The sequence below is a fragment of the Pleurodeles waltl genome, chromosome 3_1, assembly GCF_031143425.1.
Source record: "Pleurodeles waltl isolate 20211129_DDA chromosome 3_1, aPleWal1.hap1.20221129, whole genome shotgun sequence".
NCBI classification, from domain to species: Eukaryota; Metazoa; Chordata; class Amphibia; order Caudata; family Salamandridae; genus Pleurodeles; species Pleurodeles waltl.
In genome coordinates, this window is record NC_090440.1 from 871,957,688 (window position 1) to 871,981,545 (window position 23,858).

The following is a 23,858-nucleotide window of genomic DNA, read 5'->3' on the forward strand; positions in this document are numbered from 1 at the left end:
CATTTACACACAATAGTAAATAAATATGACATACCAAACTCATGGAGGCGATCCACACCAATTTATAAAAATAGCAAGTATCGTTATATAATCTTTTAAATAGGAATTCTTGTAACTTTAAAAGGTGGGTACTTAGTGCAATTTCTGAGTTCTGCAATGTTATCCTATGGGAGGAAAAAAGGTGTGCAGTCAGGTACTGTTTGACGACTTACTGGACCAATCTCCAAAACTTGAGGCAAGTATTGAGCAAGGGTCAGAACCCCACCAATAGGTCACTCCAGGCAGCACTGGGTGGCCGGGTACAGAAGTGTAGTATGGCGTCTGGGGCCCAATGTATTTCAGTGGAGATTGGTCTCTGTGGAAAAAGGTTTTAGGCTCTGGCTTGCGGGGGTAGTGGGCAGTCGAGGACAACCAACAGGTAGGTTACAAACCTGGGGTACTTGGAGATGTAGGTGCACCTTTCGGACTTCTTCTTCAAGGGTCAGGGGTGATGGGTGCAAATGTGTGCTTTGGTGTCAGTTTTCTGTGTCTGGGAGCACTCGCAGTTGAGGGGTCCTGTGGTCCGAGGCTGCAGGCGTTGTCAGGGAGGCCAGGATGGGTGAAACCACAGTGGACTCTAGCTCAGGAGAGCTGGGGGACTTCGTTGACATCAAGGGCCCACTTCTACTGGTGCAGTGGCTGTTCTAGGTGTCTGGTTTCTCTCACCACAGAGGTTGCTTTGTGGAGTCCAGGAGGGGTGAAACCACGATGGACTTGGACTTCCGGGAGCTGGGGAACGTTGTTGGCACTGGCAGTCCATTTCGACTTGGGTTGGAGATGGCAGGTGCAGTGGTGACTTCAGGTTTCAGGTTTTGGAGGTTCCAGAGGCTTCAGAGTCCCTTTTTTGGATAGCAGGCCTGCTGTTCACAGCAGGTCTTGAGTCTTTATTGAATGCAGGCAGTCCTCCTGCATTTCTGGAGTCACAGCTGCAGGACAAGTTGACATTCCATCCCTTGCTGAAATCTGCACCAAGCAGGCTGGCAGGGTCGGTACCAGGTCAGCTGCTTCCTTTCTCCTCTTCTGCTGTGGCTCTGACTTGCCACCTTAGGAAGGCTAATCAGCAGGCCATCCTGTTGGGGGGGGGGGGGGGGTTACACCCTCTTCCCAGCAGGCTTTTGTTCTGGACCTCCTGAGAGCAGAGGTCTCTCACCATAGGGGCCCAGAATGGGGTCTTGGGTGGCAGGCTGGCAGAACCTGCAGCGAGTACACCAGAGCCTGGTAGCTTTTCAGGGGGCACCTCTGAGGTGCCCACTGGGTGCATCTATTAACAAATCCAACACTGGCATCAGTGTGGGTTCCCCAATACAAGATTTGTGATACCAAACATCCCTAGCTCTAGTGAAGCCATCATGTAGCTGGGGAACACGTACTGATAAGTGTCCAGTACATGGTTTCAAATTGCTCCTCTGGTCATTTGCACTGGCAGTAATGGAACTGACCAGCACAGTGGCATATCTGTTCATGCAGGTATGCCCTCACATGTAATATTGAGCACTCTGTCTTAGGGCTGTCAGGCTTGCTGTAGGGGTGACTTAGATATTACATGCAGTGGTAGGGGACATGGTACACAGGGATGTGAGACATGCGTTTTCACTTTTGTCTGAACCTAGACACGAAGCCGGAGGTGGCAGTCTGTCATGTGTTAGGGGAGGGGTTCCTTAGGGTGGCATAATTTGTGCTTAAATGCTTAGGGACCTTCCTCAGTACCCCAGGACCTGGCTACCAGGGCTACCATTCACTAGGGACTTACAGAGAGTGCTAAAGGAGTTGCCAATTGGACAGTGTTTGGGCAAGGAACACTGGCACAGGGGACCTGGTTGGCAGAGACCCAGTGCACTTCAGTCAAAGTTGCATCAAATACCAGGCAAAAAATGTGGGGTACAGCAACAAAAAGCCCAGTCCCCTACAGTATGGTCATGCGTCTGCTGAAGAAATTTTGTGCTCATCTGATAATTACACCTTAAGTTGCACATGAACTCTCCCAGCCTGTCAGTCTTCCCTGGGTGATAAAACATCAAGTTGTATTAGCATTAATCCCATTGTTCCAATCCACCCCTTCAGAGTTCACGAGTTTGGAGCAGGCCTGTTTTGAAACCAAGCTGAAGTGGCTTTCCAGGTGCCAAGATTGTGCGGCAGTAATGGGGTTTGTGGTTCAGGACTATCCTAATTCAACTGGCAGAAATGTTTTCTAATTACATTCGAGGTGCCAGGATTGTCGGGATTTCGTGGTTTGTTACACACAGGAAGGGTTTCCTCCTATCGGAGGGCATATGCACATTATTTCCGATCGTTAGTAACTACATTAGAGACTCAACAGTGGTCAGTGATATAAGCAGTGCTTTAAATGGGCCGGTACTGAGTACTGGAACTTCTTTATTTGGAGAGTGAAAGTACCTGCACTTCTCATGAAAAACACAATGTTTTAATTAGAGAGTACTGGCACTACTCAGAAACAAGCAGATCGTCTGGTACGGGGTACCTGCACTTCTACTTTTCCATTTCAAGCACTGGATATAAGGCAGTAGGTTAACGCAGTACTTTATATAATTTCTGCAGAGATTAGTATGCAACATCCAGCTCATTGGTCTGAATTTTTGTTGTGCTGTTTCCGTGCATCCTATGTCTCAGGTTGCTAAAACGAACACTCATATTTGGGTAAGGACATTAATGAATGAGGGTTGAATTCAGTGCGTTTGCTCATCATATGGTCTGTGTAATTTGTAACATTGGTTTAATAGCGATATAAGACGAGATGATCCTTTAGGGTAATACATTTGCTGCACACATGGTGCAACATAGCTGAAAGTAAAGGGAAACGGGCGCCGAGTCGTTGCCAGTTGCACAGTGGCAGTGCTGCTGTGCAACACGTTTAAAAAAATTGACAAAACCAAATGGTACGAGAGGACTATTTGGCTTGGTCATAGCAATTTTATTCTCTTTACTTTCAGCCATGTTCCATAGCGGCAGCGCTGCTGTGCACCATGCCTAAAAAAAAAAAAAAACGGACAATGCCAATTTGATCTCGTATAGTGGCTTTGCCAGCACTTGTTCGGTAAAGGATACCTCTCGTATACTTGAAATTTGTGTTTACAAACTGGAGGTCTGATTATCAAAAGTTCTTACCTGTTTTTGAGTTAAGAGTTGACGTTAATAGCTGTTGAATTCTCTCAAATTGCATGTTGGGTTACTTATGTGTAGTCGCTTGTTTTTACAGCGCAGAAGGCAGCCATGTTTCTGGACAAAGCAATGGACGGGATCCCCAAGCTCTTGCCAAGGCTGTGCAGATTCACCACGACACCCAGCACACAATGTATTTTGCTTAAGCACTGGTGACCCAACAAACAAAGGCACACATCGCCCACCCTGCGGTCCTGAGAATATCGCAATGAAAATCTACTGCTCAAATAAGAGTAAAGTGGATATTGGACTGCGTCTAAACCAGCAAACTCGTGGACCGTCGCACTGAGAATACGTCACACATTTTCTGCACAGAGTTGAGCCATTTTGTGTTGTGATTTTGTTTTAAGTACTTAAGTTCTAAAGCATTGAACTGACTTTTTACCTCAAAGGCAAAGGCCAAGCATTCTGGATAACTGCAATTTAAAAGGACTGATTTGTTTTTTTTGTTTTTAATTTTTAATATATTGATATTTTACCAGCTCCTCCACCTCACCGTTGAACTCCGTCTTGAACAAATTCTGTCACTTTGGGGCACGGACTTTTTGATGCACATTTTCGACTTCTACTGTAAATATTTTAATGATTGTTTTAACTTTGGCAGTGTTTGGCAATTCGTCAGGTTTTACCAGTGTCATGTGATCTCAACAGACATGTACTGGTGCAAATACAATTTGCAAAAGCAATTATTGCACTATGCGATGGATTCAAATAAGTTTTTTTTTCTTTTTTTTTCTGTGAAATATGTAAAGAGCAGCTTGCTAATGAACTTTTCATACTGAACAATAACGCTTGCAGGAAGTAGATCTGCCGTAGTTTCGACAACGTCCGTTCTTCTCCTCTTGAAGCCTTGGCTGCCAAATTGAACTTCCTGTTCACCTACAAAACGCCCATCTTATGCTGCTGTGTAGTCCTAGCAATCTACAGTTCATCGTGTTTGCAATAACTCTTGACACATCAAGATAATAAAGTATTTTATATTTTGGAGACGAAGTTTAAATCAGATTTCAGCCAAATCTTTTCGGATTACTTTGTGGCAATGCCAGTTACTTTGGAACCCAGTACTGTCTTCATGATTCTTGCAGATTATTGTAGGAGCTTGTAGCTGGGAGTATAGTGAGTAGATACTTGTCTTGAGTTTTCAGTATGTTTTATTTATCATCAAAGTGGCGAGGCAACTTGAACCAGCATTTGTTACTGAATTCATTGGGCAAGCTATATTGTATTCAATCATGTGTTAATGGCATTATTGGTACTGCTACATCACCACAAATCCTTTTGTGCGCTTTTGTGATTTTAGGTGTTAAATCTTATCGGTATATCAGTAGGATACAGGCAATACTGGATGAACTGAGTGGAAACCGTTGCAACACAGTCTTCTAAACTTTAGTGGATCTGATGCTTGAAAAAAGGTTGTGCTTTCAGTCAGTCCTTCACGAGGTCTTTTTCACTTTTTATGATTTGTGTAAAGAAATTTGTATATAGTTACAGGTTTACATTTCTAAAGAATTATGATGCAGTTGCTGTTAAATATTTTCAAACATGTACACATGAAAATAAACTTTCAAGAACTGAGGGTTCAAAAACGCATCAGATCTTTGTAGAGGCCAAAATGACTGCCTCCCAGATTGTCTAGCAAATACGTTAATGTTATCCAACTACATATAAAGCAAATGTCTGGCTTGTGTAGCGGGTGGTCTGAAAGACAATTTGCTGCTTATGGGCCTTATTGCTGCTTAGATTTGTTCAGGGAGGGGCTCAAAGGGAAGACTTATAAAGTGAAAGCTTTGCCTGCTGACCCACGGAGTGGGGAAGGTCCAAGTGAGGGAGAAGCTTGCAGTACTTTTGAAGAAATAATTTATTGCAGTGTCAGTGCACCTTTCTTTTTAGTATTTTTGTTTTTATTTCAGGCGTTATGCATAGACTGGGAGAAGCTTGCTGCTTAGACTACAAATCTCAATACGATAGAGCTAGTTAATAAATACAATGCGAGTTACCCATAGGCTGGCAAATTGTGCCAAGCCCTTGCATGCATGTGTCTCCATGATTGGAAGACCTCATTCTGTGCAGTTTATGGCACATCTAGTTCACAGTAATGCTTTCTGACAATTTTGTTTTAGGAATCTTTATCTTTTGGGAAGAGCCAAAATGAGTAAGATTTTAAAATATTTTTTATTTAAGATTTTTTTTTTTTAAGATAAGGGGTCTTAAATTGGTTATTTATCTTTGTATTACTAAATTTCATGTTCTATCAATATTATTGTGAATTTGTAAGGACATTGTCTATTTTTAAATATTGTTTTCAGCGTGAAACTATCTGAACACCCGTCCTCCTCTACACCATAGGAGCCTGGGTGGTGGTCTTGCATGTGTCAATCAGTGGGATGATGTGCATTCTGTAGCTTTTAGCGGATTTATTTTAAATAAATCCTGTCTGGTGATTCGGTTTTGTGGTGTATTTTCTATGTAGCATTTTAAGTCCCAAATGCCAGAAATATGTTCTAGCTGGGACAAAAGTTTCTCACATCCTGTTGAAACTCACAAGTACTTTGTTTAAACCAGTTCTGCTTTAAGGTCTTACAAAATACGTTGAAAGCTTTCAATAACGTGAATTATGAAAATATTGTGTGGGAGATGGCTAAATGTTAGCAGTTCATCAAGGTTTGAGGTGGTGAAGATTCTCCCTCCTAATTCTTTTTTTCGGTATTGGAACATTGAGTATATCCAAAGGAATATAAAGTCTTTTGCTCCTTAAGGTGAATGTTCTTTGCACAGAGTTCATCTTTGTGTTTCAGATAAACATGTATTTTCCAGATAATCAGAACCTCAAATGTTTCATAGGGTAGAGGTGAGACTCTGCTCAATGCCAGATGCAGTGTTAATACATGATCTTTCCACTTTTGCCACCCAATATGCATAGATGTAATTATGGTCGTGCCCCAAGGCATATGCAGCACTCCTTTCATTTTTTTTTTTCCCCCCGAAGGTAGAGTCAAAGGGCACTGTATCTCTACTTCTGATTTTGGGGGGGTGGGGGGGGGGGGGGTTCTTCTGTTGGTCACACTTACGGTAAGATTTTGTGAAACGCCACAAAGATTAACATGTTAATTTGAAATGTTGGTGACATTTCTGTAGTGAGCAATTGATGCATCTGTGGTCAGATCATAGTAAAATATTTTGCATTTGTTCATTCAACATTCGATGTAATTATTTTGTTTCTGGATTGTTGCTAGAGTTGTAATGTTTTAATTTTTATTGAACTTGACTTGGATGTATGTTTATAGCAATACGAGGTACAACTTTCTATTTCCATCCCCTTCTATGTATAAAGTAAAACATAGCAGCTTTACGTTGCTAAGATAAAATGCTGGCTGTATAAAGTTTTTCTATTTTGTTTTTTAGCCTGCAGGGATATTTTGTGTTCGTCTTAAAAATAAAAATATAATGAATTTCCTATGTTACTCTGTTCAACGTCTTTCGTGGTGTCTATTAACAATATGGCTGGGTGTTTGTACCATCAAATGACTTGGTCGTGCCTGGACTCCATCCAATGCAGTGGTTGGCACTTTTTCTGTACCTTGCTTAACATCTTTGATTTTATTACTTAGTCGTTTAAAACTAGTTTTGCATCCTGAAACATTTCTACATTCACTTGGTGTGCATCATTGGGTCCGGAATAGTGCCTGGTATTTTTCTGACTATCACACCCTACAGAGAAGGGTGGCACAACTTGGAGATTGACTTCCCTGAAAAAGCAGTAGATAAATATCCCTCCAGACCTTCACTCCCCTCAACATGGTGTGCAACGCCCAGGCTAAAAGGACAGAAGACACCTCTGGGTACAAGTGGAGGAGGAATGGACAGAATCTGGTTCCCTTTGAGACCCTCCTACCAAACCCTAAGAAAAAAATCTGTTCCTTTCAATGCATCATAATATCCTAGATTAGGGATGAGAGGCCTGCAGGCAGGCTCAACCAAGGCAGTAAATAACTGGATAGATAATTATATAATCTTTCAGTGTGACCCAACGCACATCATGGTTAACATTGGGGCATATTCCACCATCATCGCCATAGCACCCAAGAGTCAATGCACCCACCACCACAGGGCCCCCACCATACAGGGAGAGTTAAAAGATGGAGATGGTGGAGAATAGAGAAGTCTACTGCCGCCTAGTAGCAAATTGCCAACTGTAATGTACTGCAGCAAGTATGGGCACCAGGATTCGGAGGAGATGGCAAAATTAATATTACATCTCCCAGAGCAGTAATGGAAGATGGCAAAGGCAGTCATCCAGGAGGGCAAGACTGCCTGTAACACTTGTCTAAAATCTGCACTGTATACAACAGATAATAGTTAGCAGACAAATATGTGCAGGCCCCACCTTAAGAAGCCATGCCTGGTTGAGGGTGTCTGGGTTGAATCAAGAAGTGCAGGTAGCAGTAATTAACTTTCCCTTTGATGGAGAGAATTGCTTCAGGCTGGCAGTGGGCTAATTGCAAAGCATGAAAAAAGTTAAACCACAAAGGTGATGGGTGCTTTGCAGTTCCTGGGGTCGTTTTGAGGAGAGGCAGCACCGAAAAGGTTGCCCACAAGAGAACAGCTTGTCAATCCTCCATTGCAGTTTCACACCACAAGCCAGCTCTCAAAGTGCAGCATCACAATGGCAGTACTTCACTGTGCCAAAGCAGCCTGTTTGAGGGAGAGGTACCATTCAGCAGGTTATCCAGTATTGGATCTTTCATAAATTCACATGCTTGAATCCTCCCTGTCGAAGTGGGAGTCCCATGGTACATGAAAAAGCAGTAAGCACATTTTTTCCATAGGCTATAATGCTAATCAAATCACTCATATAGCCTATCCTTGTCCTTCTGTAAAAAGAACCAAACTTGACTCATGACCAATCAGGCTCCAGCACCCTCTAGAATACTCTACAGAGGGGCTCATTCCCTCACATTTTCTACTGCACGTTGTGTGAAGGGAGTCTCCCTGAGGTCTGCTCAGTTTACTTCTTCTGACAGGAAGATGCTCTCTCAGAAAATGTTGGATTTGTCCAGGAAAGGGCTTTTCTGCCCTTGTAAGACCTGTGGCAAGAAAAAGTTGCATGTGGATGATCCACATAGACTGTTTATACTGCTTATATCCTGTATATCAGGTGAAAGATTGCAAGATATGCCGCACTTTCTCTGCCAAGACCCTTAGAGACCGAGAAGGAAGACTGTTGCCCTGGTTACAGGCAAAATCCTGTACTTCAGGTGAGGAGTGATTCAGAAAGGCCTCATAAAAGGTCCAGATCTGAGGACCAGGAGCAGACTGGGATCCAGAAAACGCCACGCAGCACCCTCTTTATGGTGCATTATGGGCATACAAAGCTCAATTTCATTTGAGCCATCCTTTCCGTCGCAAAAAGGAGTCCTCTCACCGTTCTCCTTCATCAGAGCCTTCCACCTCTAAAAAGGTATCTCTCAAATTTAAGTCGACGACAGAACCGTCGACGACAGTGACTACGACGGTGGTTTCCACATCAACCGTCTCCACCACCTTGTCGACGAGACCGTCGACTACATTGACATATGTGGTAAAGGCTTCTATTCCTTCAATTAGACCACTGTCACACCATTGTCGCCGAGAACGTCATTGATGACATCGTTGACAAGAGTATCGTTGACGAGAGTCTGTGTGAGTACCGTCGAGGACACAGTTTCTGAGTACCATCAACGACAGTCTGTGAGAGTACCGTCGACAACAGTCTGTGAGTACTGTCAACCACGACACTGAGTACCGTCGACGACAACAGAGTCTGTGAGAGTACAGTCGACGAGACCGTTGTTAATGGAGAAATCGTCCATGACACCAATTCGTCATCAACACCATAGACGATTCCTATAGTAGCTGTAAGCCAGGATGTGATTCCTATTTCCTCTGGGTCTCCTGACCTTCACGCTACAGTTAAGATTACGGCGATGTCTAGGTCTACAATCTATCTGCATGATACTTCACCAAGTAAGGTAACAACCTTGCTTCCTAGTCATCTTGTCTGGGAGGAGTCCGATGAAGGCCCGTTTGGTGATGCACACAGCTCATCCCAGTTGCATGTTGAGTATCAGGAGGAGGAGGATGATGAGTACGAACAACAATACCAACCTTATTATTCTCAGTAAAGATGCTATTACGAACCTCCACATCAGCCAAGAGACACTGCAGATGCCTGCCTCCTTGATTTAGGACTTGCAGGATTATAAGAGGAGGTTCCCAACCTCAGCGGAGGAACAGCCACCTCTTCCAACCTCTCCTGTTACACCAAGGAGTATACCTCCAGCAACTCCCAGGCTTACACCACATTCTACCACAGCCGCTCCCCCCAGAGATGTTTCTTCGTCAGGGGATGAAGGAGAGATTTCAACACCACAACATCCTAGTGATGAATAGGACGATTATTTAGTTCCTACTCCTTCACCACTACCTCTTAATCCATCAGATTCTCCACCGGAGGATATAGGTGGTTTTCACAACTTGATGGATAGAGCGGCCACACGATTTTACTTGCCAACTCCGGGCTCACAGTCTGAATGCTTTCTCCACGACTTCAAAGAACAGGCAAGAAATTCTGTGAGAGCAATTCCTATTATAGACTTTAGTTGGAGTGAAGGCGTCAAGATCATGCAGAATCCAGCGACAGTTCCACAGAAACTTGATAAGATGTACAAGGTAACACAGGACTCTCCAGCGTGTTTGACAGGCCATTTAAGGCCAGATTCTGTCATCTCCCAAGCTGCCCAAAGGCGTTCTAAGAATCCATCAACGTCTATATCTACTCCTCCTGATAAGGGAGGCAGACGACTGGACATTGTGGGCAAGAGATTTTCGTCCATGTCAGCTATAACTGTCAGTGCAGCTAACTCTCTAGTGATTTTGGGTCGCTATGATCGCCAGATGTGGTCTGATATGAACACCTTCATAGATCTCATTCCTGAGAACAAACAGTTTGAGGCACGGAAAATCCTGCAGGAAGGAGAACGTACTTCTGAGGAGATAATCGACTGCGCCCTGGATATAGCTTCCACGGGTTTTCGTCAGCTGGTGGAAGCAGCTGTGTTATGCCACCAAGGTTGGTTAAAAGCGACCTCTTTCAGACCAGAGGTACAGTCCAGGATTCTAGTTATGCCGTACGATGGAGTCTCTCTTCGGCAAGCATGTAGATGATGCATTACAGGCCGTCCAGGCTGACTTGGACACTGCTCGGTCCCTGGGTACTTTGCAGTACAGTTAGCAGCCCTTTCGGGGAGCAAGAGGTAGGGGTTTTTCAACGTTTCGAGGATCCTACCATAGGCAGTATCAACAGCCTCAGGATAGACCGGCCTATCAGCATCATAGGCAACCATCCACAGCTTCCTACTCTAGACAAGGTGGGAGAAGAAAACCGAGTTCACAAGCCCAGGATCAACCTCGCAAACAATGATCCTTGTCTGGCACGGCTACGCTTCCACATTCTCCACAATTCCATCAGGTGGGAGTCAACATCTCCAATTAACTTCAGAATTGGAAAGGCATAACATCGGCCAAATGGGGGCTGGATATAGTGGCTCGAGGTCATATGCTGGAATTTATACAAAAACCACCCCACCATCCGCCAGTAAAATCGAAACCACTTCATCTTCCCTTGCTTCAGCAAGAGGTTTTCCTAATGCTCGCCAAAGGAGTGATAGAAGAGGTCCCGGTGCAACACAGGGGGCTCGGATTCTATTCCTGGTTCTTTCTAATAAGGAAGAGGTCGGGGGAATGGAGACCAATCCTAGACCTCAGAAAATTGAACAAGTTTCTAAGGAAGCAATACTTTAGTATGATCACACTGTTGGATATCCTGCACCTTTTGAACCCTGGAGATTACATGACAACTATGGATCTCCAGAATGCTTATTTCCACATACCGATGCATGTAAAGCATCGTAAATATCTCCGCTTCACTGTGGCCGGTGCCCATTATCAATTCAAAGTTCTCCCATTCGGTTTGAAGTCAGCACCAAGAATCTTCACAAAATGTCTTGCCCCAGTAGCAGCCTTTCTCCGCAACAGGGGTTTTGAAGTCTTCCCATACATGGACGACTGGCTGATAAAAGCCCCTACATCACAGCTGCCTCCAAGGCTACCAATGTCTGCCTAGAACTATTTCACAACCTAGGTCTAACAGTAAACTTCCAAAAATCGTTCACTCTTCCTACACGCAGAATAGTCTTTTTGGGTGCGGAACGCGACACCATCAAGAACAAGGCTTATCTCTCAAAAGGCACGGCAGCAGAAACTAACCAACATGGCTATCAGGATCTCAAGAAGAAAGTCCATTTCAGTACGAGTGTTCAAGTTGCTTCTAGGCATGATCTCCTCATCAATCACCCTAGTACACCTGGCAAGGTTGAAAATGAGACCATTGCAAGAGGAGTTACAGCTACAATGGACCCAATCTCAAGGATCCTTCGAGGATTTAATAAATAATACACCAAGAATGGTGGAGAGACTGCAATGGTGGTCACAGACTAACCATCTTTCTCAAGGGTTGACCTTTCTAACTCCAATGACAGACTTCATTATCACAACAGATGCTTCATTGGAGGGTTGGGGAGGTCATCTGCAAGACATGTGCATCCAAGGGAAATGGTCGGATGCGCAGAGAAGAATGCACATAAATCTGTTGGAGTTAAAGGCAATTTTTCTCCCGCTCAAGGCGTTCCTTCCACAGATTTCAGTATCTTTTGTGTTGGTCCTAACAGACAACAAAACAAGTATGTTCTACATCAACAAGCAGGGAGGAACAAGATCTTTCCCTCAAGAGAAGCTCAATCTCTCTGGGACTGGCTCACACTGCACAAGATTTGCCTGCGAGTGGAACACCTTCCAGGTGTCAAACACCCTAGCGGGCTCTTTCAGCAGGATGGGTGACAACTGCCACGAATGGGATCTCTATCAGAAGGAACTGGACAGCATCTTTCTATGCTGGGGACTGCCAAACCTGGATCTATTTGCCACCAATCAGAATGCCAAATGCCAATTTTACGCCAGTCCATACCCACTCCCAGGGTCATGGGGGAATGCTCTTTTGATGAGATGGTCTGGGATCTTTGCATACGCTTCCCCCCCATACCATTAATTCCCAAGCTTCTGAAGAAGATTAAGTCAGAGGGTTGCAAGATCATACTCGTAGCACCCAAGTGGCCAAGACAGTCTTGGTACACCAAGCTCCTTCTCCTGTCAGTTGCCAATCCATTATATATTTCTTGCAAACACGACCTTCTCACGAAGAATCAAGGTCAGCTATTTAATCCAGATCCAGCATCTCTGCAATTGCACACATGGCTCCTGAGTTCCATGTATTCCAGGGCATGAACATTGACGAGTGCAAACTAATTTTGTTCAGGGCACGAGCTGACAATACAAATAGGACTTATAGGCTCAAATGGAAGCGGTTTTGTATCTGGTGCCTTCAGAACAATTTCCATCCGTTAAAGGATGGGCCAGAACAAATTCTCTCATTCCTTCTTAATCTTTCGAAGGCTGGGCTGAGTCATGCATCTGTTAAGATCCATTTGGCTGCTATATCATCTTATAGACGCTCGGCGGATATGCCCTCCCTTGGCTCATCCAGACTTATCAAACAGTTCAGGAAGGGCCTGTTTCGTACTTTTCCTCTGGTGCGTCCACTCCCGCCCCAATGGCATTTAAATATAGTTCTTTCTCAATTAATGAAAGCCGCGTTCAAACCTATTCGCGGAGCTGAAATACATCACATGGAAGGTGGCAACTCTACTTGCTCTTACGTCCACGATAAGAGTCAGCGATATACACGCATTTACCACTAAGGAACCCTACCTTATGTTTCCAGACGGCACTGTTCTTCTCAGAACAAACCTGAGATACATTCCTAAGGGGCCTTCATCCTTTCATTTGAACGAGCCAGTAATATTAAGAATTTTTTTCCCGAATCAGTCAACGATGGCGGAAAGGACTCTCCACACATTAGACATCAAAAGATGCTTGAAGTTCTACCTTCAGCATACTAAGCATCTCCAGAAAACAGGTCAGCTGCTAGTCTAATGTGCCCAAGGACGTCAAGGGACAGGAGTCACTAAGGTTACAATAGCTCAGTGGATTGCATCCACCATTCAGTTTTGCCACACAAGCGGGAAAACCATTAACTAGACGCCAGAGAGCACACTCTACAAGAGCAGTCTCCACATCGGCTGCTTTGTTTCAAGGCATTGCCTTGGATAAGATAGGTCAGGCTGCAATGTGGAAGACTATGCATTCTTTCGCGTAGCACTACTGTTTAGAATCGTCACAAAGAATGGATTCCCTCGTTGGTCTTTCCTTTAATGTGTAACTATTTCTATATGCAATAGTCTTTAATTACTATGCAAATTTTGTTTAATATTATTTTACCTTGTGTATAGGATAGTATATGGATATGTGATAGTACTAGACTTACAAAGATTACAATGCCCGCACCCACCATCTACTGCAGGCATAACGTTTGTTAGGAATACTGCTGGTTATTCGGATTCATGCATGTGAATTTATGAAAGATCCAATACTGGATAAGAATACTAGTTACTTACCTGTAACTACAGTAAACCATTATTGGTATCTTTTGTAAATTCACATGTGACCCACCCACCTCCCCTTTTGAGGCTTGCAGTTCCTTTTCATGGCATAGTCGTTACTCTTGTGCTAGAAAATCTGAGGGAATGGGAGAGTATTCTAGAGGGTGCTGGAGCCTGATTGGTCATGAGTCAATTTTGGTTCTTTTTACAAAAGGACAAGGATAGGCTGTTTGATTTGATTAGCATTATAGCCTATGGTATTTTTTTTGTGCTTACTGCTTTTTCATGTACCATGGGGACTCCCACTTCGGGGATGATTCAAGCATGTGAATTTATGAAAGATACCAACACTGGATAACTGTAGTTACAGGTAAGTAACTTGTTTTCTTTTGGGACACTCTAGCAAGTGACTTTCTAATTGAGTTGCCTCTGCACACAACACCAGTAGGAAGCAAATTTGGAGGATTCCTTCAGGAGTGGAGGACAATCACAGACCACAAAACGGTTACTGAACATATTCAACATGGTTATTATCACAACCGTTAAGAAAACCTCCAAACACTAGGATCTAACAGCCAGGGAGATGCTGTGTTCACAGCAATCAAGAGTCACAAGGAAGAAATACATTGGGTCTAATTCCTTGTGCCAAAGCCAGTCAAGACATTGATAGATTGTAGACCTACACAATTTGAGTAAGTTCAAAAAGATGCAAAATTTCAAAATGGCCACACTCATGGAGGTCATTCTGTGAGTGCAGAAATGGGACTACATGACAACCATAGACCTTAAAAACACCTACCTGCATGTTTTGATTAAAGTCCTGTGCAAGAAGTTCCGTAGAAATGGTGTGACCAAGGTGCACTACCAGTTCAGGTTGCTTCCCATTGGAATAAAATTTGAGCATAGGATTTTCACACAGTGCCTGGCTGTAGTTGTGGCACACTTTGGGAGACTTGGGTTCCACGTTTACACTTACCTGGGCTACCGTCTGGTAAAAGCAAAATTGTTCAGGTAGATCCAGGAGAACATGCCATCAGGGAGACACTCCACAGATTGGTGTTTTCCCTGAACCTGGGGAAATCATCCACATAACCAAGACGTTTTTGAGAGCAAGGCTAAACTCAAAGGCAAAAGTGTTCCCAGCTACCAGGAGAATTCTGACAATGACAGAGCAGACATTCCATTACCAGAAGAGAGAACCTCTAGCATTGAGGACGGTGAAGAAACTAATGGGCATAATGGCATCTTCCATAACTCTGATACCCCATGCCAGGTTGCACTTGAGGGCATTGCAGGAGTGACTACAATTTGAACAATCAAAAGCAAGCAGAAGGTGGAGGATCAAGTGGTTGTCACAGAGAAAGTTGAAGTGAGACAGTGGTAGAACACAAAGAAGCTCACAGTGGGCTGACCTTTCAAACAACCAGCAATCCGCTCTAACCATCACAACAGACACATCCCACAGAGGAAAAAAGTGCACATGGAAAAACTGAGCATCAGAACGGAACCCAGAAGAAACCGTGAAACAAACATGTTTGAGCGGAAGACGATCTTAGCTCTAAAGGCCTTCCAATCACAAATCTGGGGAAGGATGGCTCAAACTGGCAACATGACCCCAATATTTTACCTAAAAAACAATGAAATTAAGGCTTCACATATTGTCCCAGATAGCTCACAACATTTGGAAGTGGGCAATGCAGGGAAGAATTATACTAGTTGCTGTTCACCTACCAGGGGTTCAAACCGAATGCAGACAGACTAGCAATCACCTTATACACAGAGAAACAAAAACAACAAATAGCGTTGGTAGTATTTCACAAATGAGGGAAGTCGGGAGTAGCTCTTTCTGACATGAAGACTGAGGGAAATTTGCAGATATGTTTCCCCTAGTTCCACAGATTCTACTGGTGTTAGGTGTAGACAAGTAACTGTGACACTAATCCTGATCGTACCTCAATGGGCCAGACAGAAATGGGTTTCTGGGCTGGTGAAGGCACAGGACAGTGAGGCGTCCAGCTTATCATGACTTGTTAACAATTGAAAAGGGTAGTAGGTAGCTCACCAACCCTGAACATAGAAGGATTTTTCCTGAGGACCCTAGAGTTTGCACACCTTGAACTTCCACAGATGTGCCAACCACGTAAAAATGTTACACCGCAAAGTGTAACAGGTTTATACTCTGGTGTGCCAGAGTGCACCTAGGGTTTTGTTAGACACTGGATGCTGCTATTAAATACCTCATCCACTAGCTAGATAAGTGCCTTTCATATGAAAGTTTACCTCCCACATAGTGGCTTAACAAGGAGCGCAATAGGAATACATTTTATCTGATAGAGACTTCTAGTTGCAGATTACTTACCTTAGAATTTTCCCCCAGGCGTCAGACTGGTTCTGGAGATTTTTCTTCGAGCAAAACCCTTGCGCGTCGGTAGGTAGCGTTGGTTGACTCCGCAGGCTTCTTGGTCACCGTGATGACGTCGGGAGTAGTACATAGATGCTGCACTCGTGCAGTGACCCCCGTTCTTTTCTTTCCACGCCACGTGCTGATCCGGAGAAGAGATACCCTTGTTATTTTTGGCCGAATTCGACCGTTTTGTTGAAGTTTTTTTGTGTATGACTTTGGTGCGTTGAGATGTCCCCGAAGACCGGGTTCAAGCCTTGTGAGGATTGCCATTGGACGATGTCCATGACTGATCGCGTTTGTCTGTGGTGCCTCGAGCGGGACTACGACCCGAAGTCGTGCTCCAATTGTCGGCCATGCACTCGAAGGCTTTGAGGGAGCGGTCCCTAAAGCTAATGGAGGCCTGGCACTTGACTCCATGTAGGTCCCGGTCTCGCTCGAGAGGAAGGTCTTGAGATCGGTCACGGAGTCATCACCACTTGTCTTCTTCAAAATCCTCTGGTCAAGGTAAGAAGTCGTCCCGTTGCTCGGCAGCTGCGACATGGGACAAGTGTCCACGCACCAGGCCTCCGTCCTCAGAGCCTGCGTCTGGGTTGACTCAGCGTTTCCCGGAGTCGGAGTGACCCCCACCCAACGGAAAGTTTCACGAGGCCCTGGGCCTCATCTGTGGTCGGGCCGACCCCGATACAACGCCTCCGGGCCCAAGGGGGTCTGCTGAGGGGCTTTCGAGTTCCACACCGGCAGCCCCAGCCACTGAGGTCACCTCTGGACCCATGCGCAGATCCACACCGGCGACAGTCGCACCTTCGAGACCTTCCCCTGTGCTGGGTTGATTTATTGACGCTCCCGACCTCTGTAATGCCCACTATCGTCGTCGACCCAATTCTTATCCCTGACAACTCTGAGTCGGAGCGGCGTCACCCGCCTACAGCTTCGGTGGGGCCTATTCACCCCAGGTCGGATTCAGATCCTTTTTCCTATGGGTACAAATATGGGGATGAATTAGAGGGGTCCCTGGAACCTTATGAATACCAGGATGACTGGGCACAGGATTTGGGCGAAGCCAGCCGTCTGTATACTTCTCCTGATACTGGCATGCTGTCTCCTCCTACTGTGGCTACGGTGGAGGGAGCAACTTATAGTATGGTGGTCAGTAGGGCTGCTGAGGTCCTCTGCCTTGAGCTACCTACTGTAGAAGTCAGGTCTAATCTCCTGACGGAGGTGCTTCAGCCTGGGGCTTCTACTTCAGAACTCCTTTTACCATTCAATGAGGCCCTCACCGATGTCCTTTTGGGCACATGGTCCAAACCCAACACAGGGGCTCCTGTGAACAGGACTATCGCTCACTGCCATTGGCCCGCACCGCATGAGCCAAAATTCCTGTCCCAACACCCCACGCCTGACAGTCTTGTCATCCAGGCTTCATCTTCTTCCGGCGCATTCCCTTCCGCATCCCCAGATAGGCAATCCAAAAGGCTGGAACAGTTTGGCAATAAGTTGTTTTCTTCCTCCAGTCTAGTGCTGCTGTCTGAACACCGCATGCCTTTTGGGCTGTTATACCCACTCCCTGTGGGATACGGTTGCACAAGTCCTGCCGCAGATACCGGAGGAGGCCCGTGCTATCGTCTCCCAAGCAGTGAACGATGGGAGAGACGCAGCGAAGTTCACAATCTGCGGTGGGCTGGATACAACACTCTCTGGGCAGATCGGTTGCAACAGTGGCCTTACAGCACCACGCCTGGTAACGCACTTCTAGTTTCTCTGGGGATGTCCAACAGTCACTCATGGACATGCCCTTTGATGGTACCCGTCTCTTCGGAGACAAAGCGGACTCGGCCTTGGAGAGATTCAAGAATTCACAGGCAACTGCTTGGTCCCTCTGTCTTTCATCCGCCACTCGCCCACCACAGTCTGCTTTTCGTCCCTTTCGTGGACAAGGAAAGGGCGCCCTGTCGCGTCCTCTACCCAGCCACCGTGCAACGCACGCTGGCCAGCCTAAGCATGGCCAAGGACATGGAATCCCACATGGCCGTGGGACAGGGAAACAGATGTCTGTCCAGTCCACCTCTGCCCCCGCTACAGCCTCCAAACCCTCCTAGTCCGTCCCCTCACTCCCAGTTGGTGGCAGGATCCTCCATCACCTGCCCCACTGGGAACATATCAACATGGACGGGTGGGTTTTTCAGATCATTCGGAAGGGCTACTCCCTCCCTTTCGAATCTGCACCACCACACATGCCACCATCCTTCCATCACCTTCCAGAGGAATATTGGCACTTCTCCGCAAGGACGTCGCAGCTCTCTTGGCCAAGGGAGCTATAGAAAGGGTCCCTGTGCCAGAAGTAGGTTGTGGTTGTTATTCCCGCTACTTTCTGAAACCAAAGAAGGACAAGGGCTTACATCCTGTCCTAGACCTTTAGGACCTGAACTACTTCCTCAAGAAGGAGAAATTCAAAATGCTCACCCTGGCTCAGGTTCTGTCTGCCTTAGACCCAGGAGTCTGGATGGTAGCGTTGGACTTGCAGGATGCTTATTTCCATATCCCCATCCTGCCTGCCCACAGGCGTTACCTACGATTCGTGGTTGGTCCCGAGCACTTTCAGTTTACCGTGCTCCCCTTGGGCCTTACCAGCGCCCCTCGGGTGTTCACGAAAGTGATGGTGGTTGCAGCTCGTCTGCGCAGGTTAGGGGTCTGCCTGCCCCTACCTCGACGACTGGCTGTTGAAGGCGCACTTGCCCCAGACAGTTGTCTCCCACCTTCAGACTACGGCAAACCTCCTGCACACGCTGGGGTTCACTATAAACGTGCCGAAGTCACACCTGACTCCCTCTCAGACTCTCCCTTTCATTGGAGCTGTTCTGGACACAGCGCAATTTCGGGCTTATCCTCCCGACAAGCGAGTCCAAGACATTCAGGCTATGATTCCAATCTTTCAGCCTCGGTCTTGGTTTTCGATGAGACTGACTCTGAGGCTGCTGGGCCTCATGGCCTTCTGCATCCTGCTAGTAACACATGCCAGATGGCATATGCGGGCTCTGCAGTGGGACCTGAAGTTTCAGTGGGCACAGCATCAGGGGAATCTCTCCGACATGGTCCAGATCTCGGAGGGGACTGCGAAAGACCTGCAGTGGTGGCTTTCAAATCCAAATTGGATCAACAGCAGATCCCTTTCCCAACCAGATCTCTCTATAGTGACAGATGCGTCACTTCTGGTTTGGGGCGGCCACATGGGAGAGGTGGAGATCAGAGGCCTCTGGTCTCCAGTGGATATGTAATATAAATCTGCTGGAGCTCCGGGCGATCAGGCTTGCGTTGAAAGCATTTCTTCCCTTTCTCAAAGGGAAAGTGGTGCAGGTGTTCACGGACAATACTACCGCCATGTGGTACTCCAACAAACAGGGCGGGGTAGGGTCCTGGACCTTTTGACAGGAGGCACCACTACGCCTCTAGACATGGCTGGAACATCAGGGCATTAACCTGATGGTTCAACATCTGGCAGGCTCTCCACACCAGAGCAGACAAACTCAGCCGTCGACGCACAGTCAATCACAAATGACGTCTTCATCCGGAGGTGGTGCAAGGTCTCTTTCACAAGTGGGGAGAGCCTTGGTTAGATCTCTTCGCCTCTGCAGAGATTGCGTAATTTCAGCTGTTTCGCACTTTGGAGTTTCCAAGGCGGCACACGCTCAGAGACTCTTTTCGTCTCCAGTGGAGCTCTGGCCTCCTTTACACCTTCCCGCCTTTCCCTCTTCTGCCCAGAGTTCTCAAGAAAATCAGGAACGACCAGGCCCAAGTCATCTTGGTGGCTCCGGACTGGGCTCGAAGAGTGTGATATCCAGAGCTGTTCAGCATGTCTCATCGATCCTCCACTCAGACCGCCTCTTTGGGCGGATCGTCTGTTGCAGCAACAAGTAACGGTTCTGCACCCGAACCTGTCCAACCTCCACCTTCATGCATGGAGATTGAGCGGCAACAGTTGACTGCTTTTGCCCTGCCACCCGAAGTCTGCAATGTTGGCAGCCGGGAATCCATTGACTAAAACTGTATACGCCTGTCGGAATAAATTTGTGGCATGGTGTACCAACAAATCTGTTGATCCCCTTTCTGCCCCTCTGTAAGAGGTTCTTCGGTTCATTCTTTCTTTAGCCCAGCAGGGCTCTCCTTTGGGCACCTTTTAAAGGGTATTTATCTGCTATTTCCACCTTTCTTAGATTACCTGATCAGCCCTCCCTCTTTAAATCTCCTATTGTGAGTAGGTTCCTAAAAGGGCTCACCCCCTTATTTCCTCCCACTCCATTTATCATGCCTCAGTGGGATCTTTATCTTGAACTCACTTATTTGATGTGTACCCCCTTTAAGCCAATACATAACTGTCCCTTTCGGCCCCTCACCTTCAAAACTGTCTTTCTGGTTGCTATCACCTCTGCTTGCAGGGTGAGTGAGCCACAGGCCCTTTCTTCAGAACCTCCAAACTTGTCTGTACACCCTGACAAAGTAGTGTAACGCACTAGAGCTTCCCTCCTTCCTAAGATGGTTAAAGCATTTCATGTAAGCCAATCCATCACTTTGCCTACCTTCTACGCACCCCTACATCCTTTCCCTGAGGAGGAGAGACTCCACCGTCTGGACCCAAAAAGCGTTGGCATTCTACCTCAGTCGTACTAAAGATTTCCGGGTGGACAATCAACTCTTTGGCTATGTGGGTGTGAAAAAAGGGAAGGCGGTGCAAAAGTTTACCATTTCTCGATGGGTGCTTCTTTGCATCAAAATGTGCTATGCTTTGGCTAAGAAGCAACCTCCTGAAGGCTTGCGTGTTCATTCCACCAGCGCAGCTGCTGCTTCCACTGCGTTAGCACGTGGAGTTCCTGTTCTGGATATCTCTCAGGCAGCTACGTGGGCGCCCCTGCACACGTTTGCTAAGCGTTACTGCCTGGATAGTCAGGTCCGTCGAGACGGCTACTTTGGTCGTTCGGTCCTGCAGGATTTTAGTATGATCTTGGTTCGCAGCTCACCACCGACGATGGCATTGCTTGGGTATCTATTCTAAGGTAAGGAATCTGCAACTAGAAGTCTCTATCAGATGTACAAGTTACTTAACTTTGATAACGAAATATCTGGTAGAGACATAATCTAGTTGCAGATTCCTTACCGTCCACCCATCCTCCACGCTTGCGAACTGATTTCTAGGGACAGGGATTCCCCCTTTCAGGTCCTTAGCTCTGGCGCACCAATCTCAGTGTTCTTAGCGGCTCTGCGCTCTGGCTTGTAAAGTCATTAAAAGAAACTGATGTCACTGTGTGAGGGTGGTGTCTATGTACTACTCCTGACGTCATCACGGCGACCACAATGCCTTCGACGCCTGCGGAGTCGACAGACGCCACGTACCGACACGCAAGGGTATTGCTCGAAGAAAAATCTCTGGATCCAGTCTGACACCTGGTGGAAAATTCTAAGGTAAGGAATCTGCAACTAGAATGTCTCTACCAGATGTTTTGTTACAAAAGGTAAGTAACTTGTACTTCAACATGCTGGTGATCAGCAGATTTCTACATGGGACAAAAAGTAGTTCCACCAGGGATATGCCCACACTGTAGGAAGCTGGCTCTTTATAAAGTGGACCAAAATAAAGTACACTGTGCAAAGAGTCCAAGAAATCTCCAGAGCTATCACAGAGGCACAAATGACATTCCAAATGCTTTTTGGTTTAGTGTGGTTGAGTAGTTGGGCATATCAGAGGGTAATGCTAAGCATGTAAGGCACACACTCGCAGTAAGCGAGATGCACACAAAGAAATCTGACACCATTTTATAAAAATAACATACTTTTTAAAACAAACTACATTTTGACACCAAGATCACTGGAATCAGGTGAGTACTTTTCGAGTTAACAATTTTTAAGAGTTTTTAAAAGTTGACAGTGCATTTTTAAGATGTGGTAATGTTATCCTATGGAGGAAGAACAAGCACTGCCTGCAGTTATAGTACAGTGACTTATGGGACCAATCTCCAGGACTTAGGGTACGTACTAGCAGGTGGTCTCGGGTGGCATTGGGCAGCTGGGTGCATTTCACTATTGCGTACCCTGTGTAAGTCTGTGAGGATCGGCCCGGTCACAAAGTTGCTGCAGAGATGGACTGGAAGATCAGTCCAGGGGAACCCACTGGGGGGGTCGGCTCAACCCTTGAGGTCCTCGGGCACATGACACCATTGGTACGCTTCTCCTTGGGCTGTGGGGTTCGGGTGCAGTGGTGTCTTCTGACAATGGGTCTGGAGTTTCTTGTGGGTGCGGGGGGGGCGCAGAAATAGTCTGCTGGTGTAGACTAGGGGTTCAGTTCTACCAAACCAACAATTGGGCTCAGGGCTTACAAGGCAGGGAAACATAGGGACACCCTTGGTCCTCTTCTCGATCCGGAGCGAACGGTTGCAGAGGTGTCAGATGTTTGTCTTCAAGTCACTCACGGTTGCTGGGGGAGGGTGGGAAGGAGTGGTCTTGTTTTCTTGTTTTGGGGAAGGAACACAGCAACCTGGTTAGCAGGAACCCAGTGCACTGCAGTCAAAGTTGCATAAAAAAACAGGCAAAATGGTGGTGGGTGGGGAGGGGATCTACTGCAACCAAAACCCAGCTTCCTACACACACCACTGTGGAACTTAATAGTGCTGAGGCACTTTTTAAGTCTATGCATTAGGAGGGACTCAAATGTTTAACACACTTTTCTAATTGCCATCACTTCCTTGCAAGCTCTCGCAACACTAGAACCTTGCCTGCATAGCAAAGATCATGTCAACCAACATATACAGCTTCCAGCTTTTTCCAAAAGCCTAGATCACAAGCAGAAAAAGCCCTTCATATGCTGTCAGGAGGAAGTTCTATTACTTGCAGGAAACGCTCCAAATCCGGAAGGAAAGCAATGTTTGTAACTTGTCTGGCTGTAGATACACATGCTCTGAGTACTCCGGCAATCTAATGTTGAGCTAGGATGTTGCAAGTAGTTTTTATTCAAAGCAGTGTATGGAATCAAGAGTCTGACTCCTTCTCTGGCCGTAGATGCACACAGTCACTGAGTGTGTTTGGTTCTCCGCCATAAGTTTCAGATGTTATCCAGTTTCTGAGTTCCTAGATTCCAACTGCGACCTATAGTCTACTGTCTTACACCCAGTCACAGGAAGACACACATTTTTTTCGATGTGTGGCACCAGTTCCATCCTTCGATCCCATCAACAAGCCTCTGGCCCCTTCAGGCAACTGAGTGCTCCAGACTTCCTTTGAAAAATGTAGATGTTCCTGAGGTAATGGAATGAATGCCCTTCAAAAGAAGCCCCCAGAGAGACACTACATATCTCAGGGGCTGAGCTTCATGCGGTCTGAAATTCGTGCTTCTCACCAGAGCACAACAGGAGTCACTACAACTGTTGCTCAGCATTTTGCAGCAAGAAGGCCCTTTGCCAGGACCACCAGTGGATGCATAGCAGGATGACCCAGTCATCTTCAGAGATACCCAACATTTTTGTTGAGGTCAACCCGCTAAGTGTCTAAGAAGAGGTTGTGTCGCTGGGCAAGTCTTCAGATGTCCCGGCCTATCAGATCAACCCTGAATATATGGTTTTGATGTCTGAGTCAGACAAGGAGTTTCTGGAAGATGAGGCTTAGGA

General features: G+C 46.2%; 1 protein-coding gene across 6 annotated transcripts in view; it reads left to right on the top strand.

Moving 5' to 3' along the window:
* AGO4 (argonaute RISC component 4) overlaps positions 1 to 6,677 on the top strand; it is a 421,284-nt gene extending 414,607 nt beyond the window's left edge. For all 6 annotated transcript variants that reach the window (XM_069223826.1, XM_069223825.1, XM_069223829.1 and 3 more), the window contains one exon: positions 3,254 to 6,677. In XM_069223826.1, coding sequence (XP_069079927.1) covers positions 3,254 to 3,362 — 109 coding nt within the window. In that variant the 3' untranslated portion in view covers positions 3,363 to 6,677. The remainder of the gene's footprint in view (positions 1 to 3,253) is intronic.
* Positions 6,678 to 23,858: the final 17,181 nt, after the last annotated feature.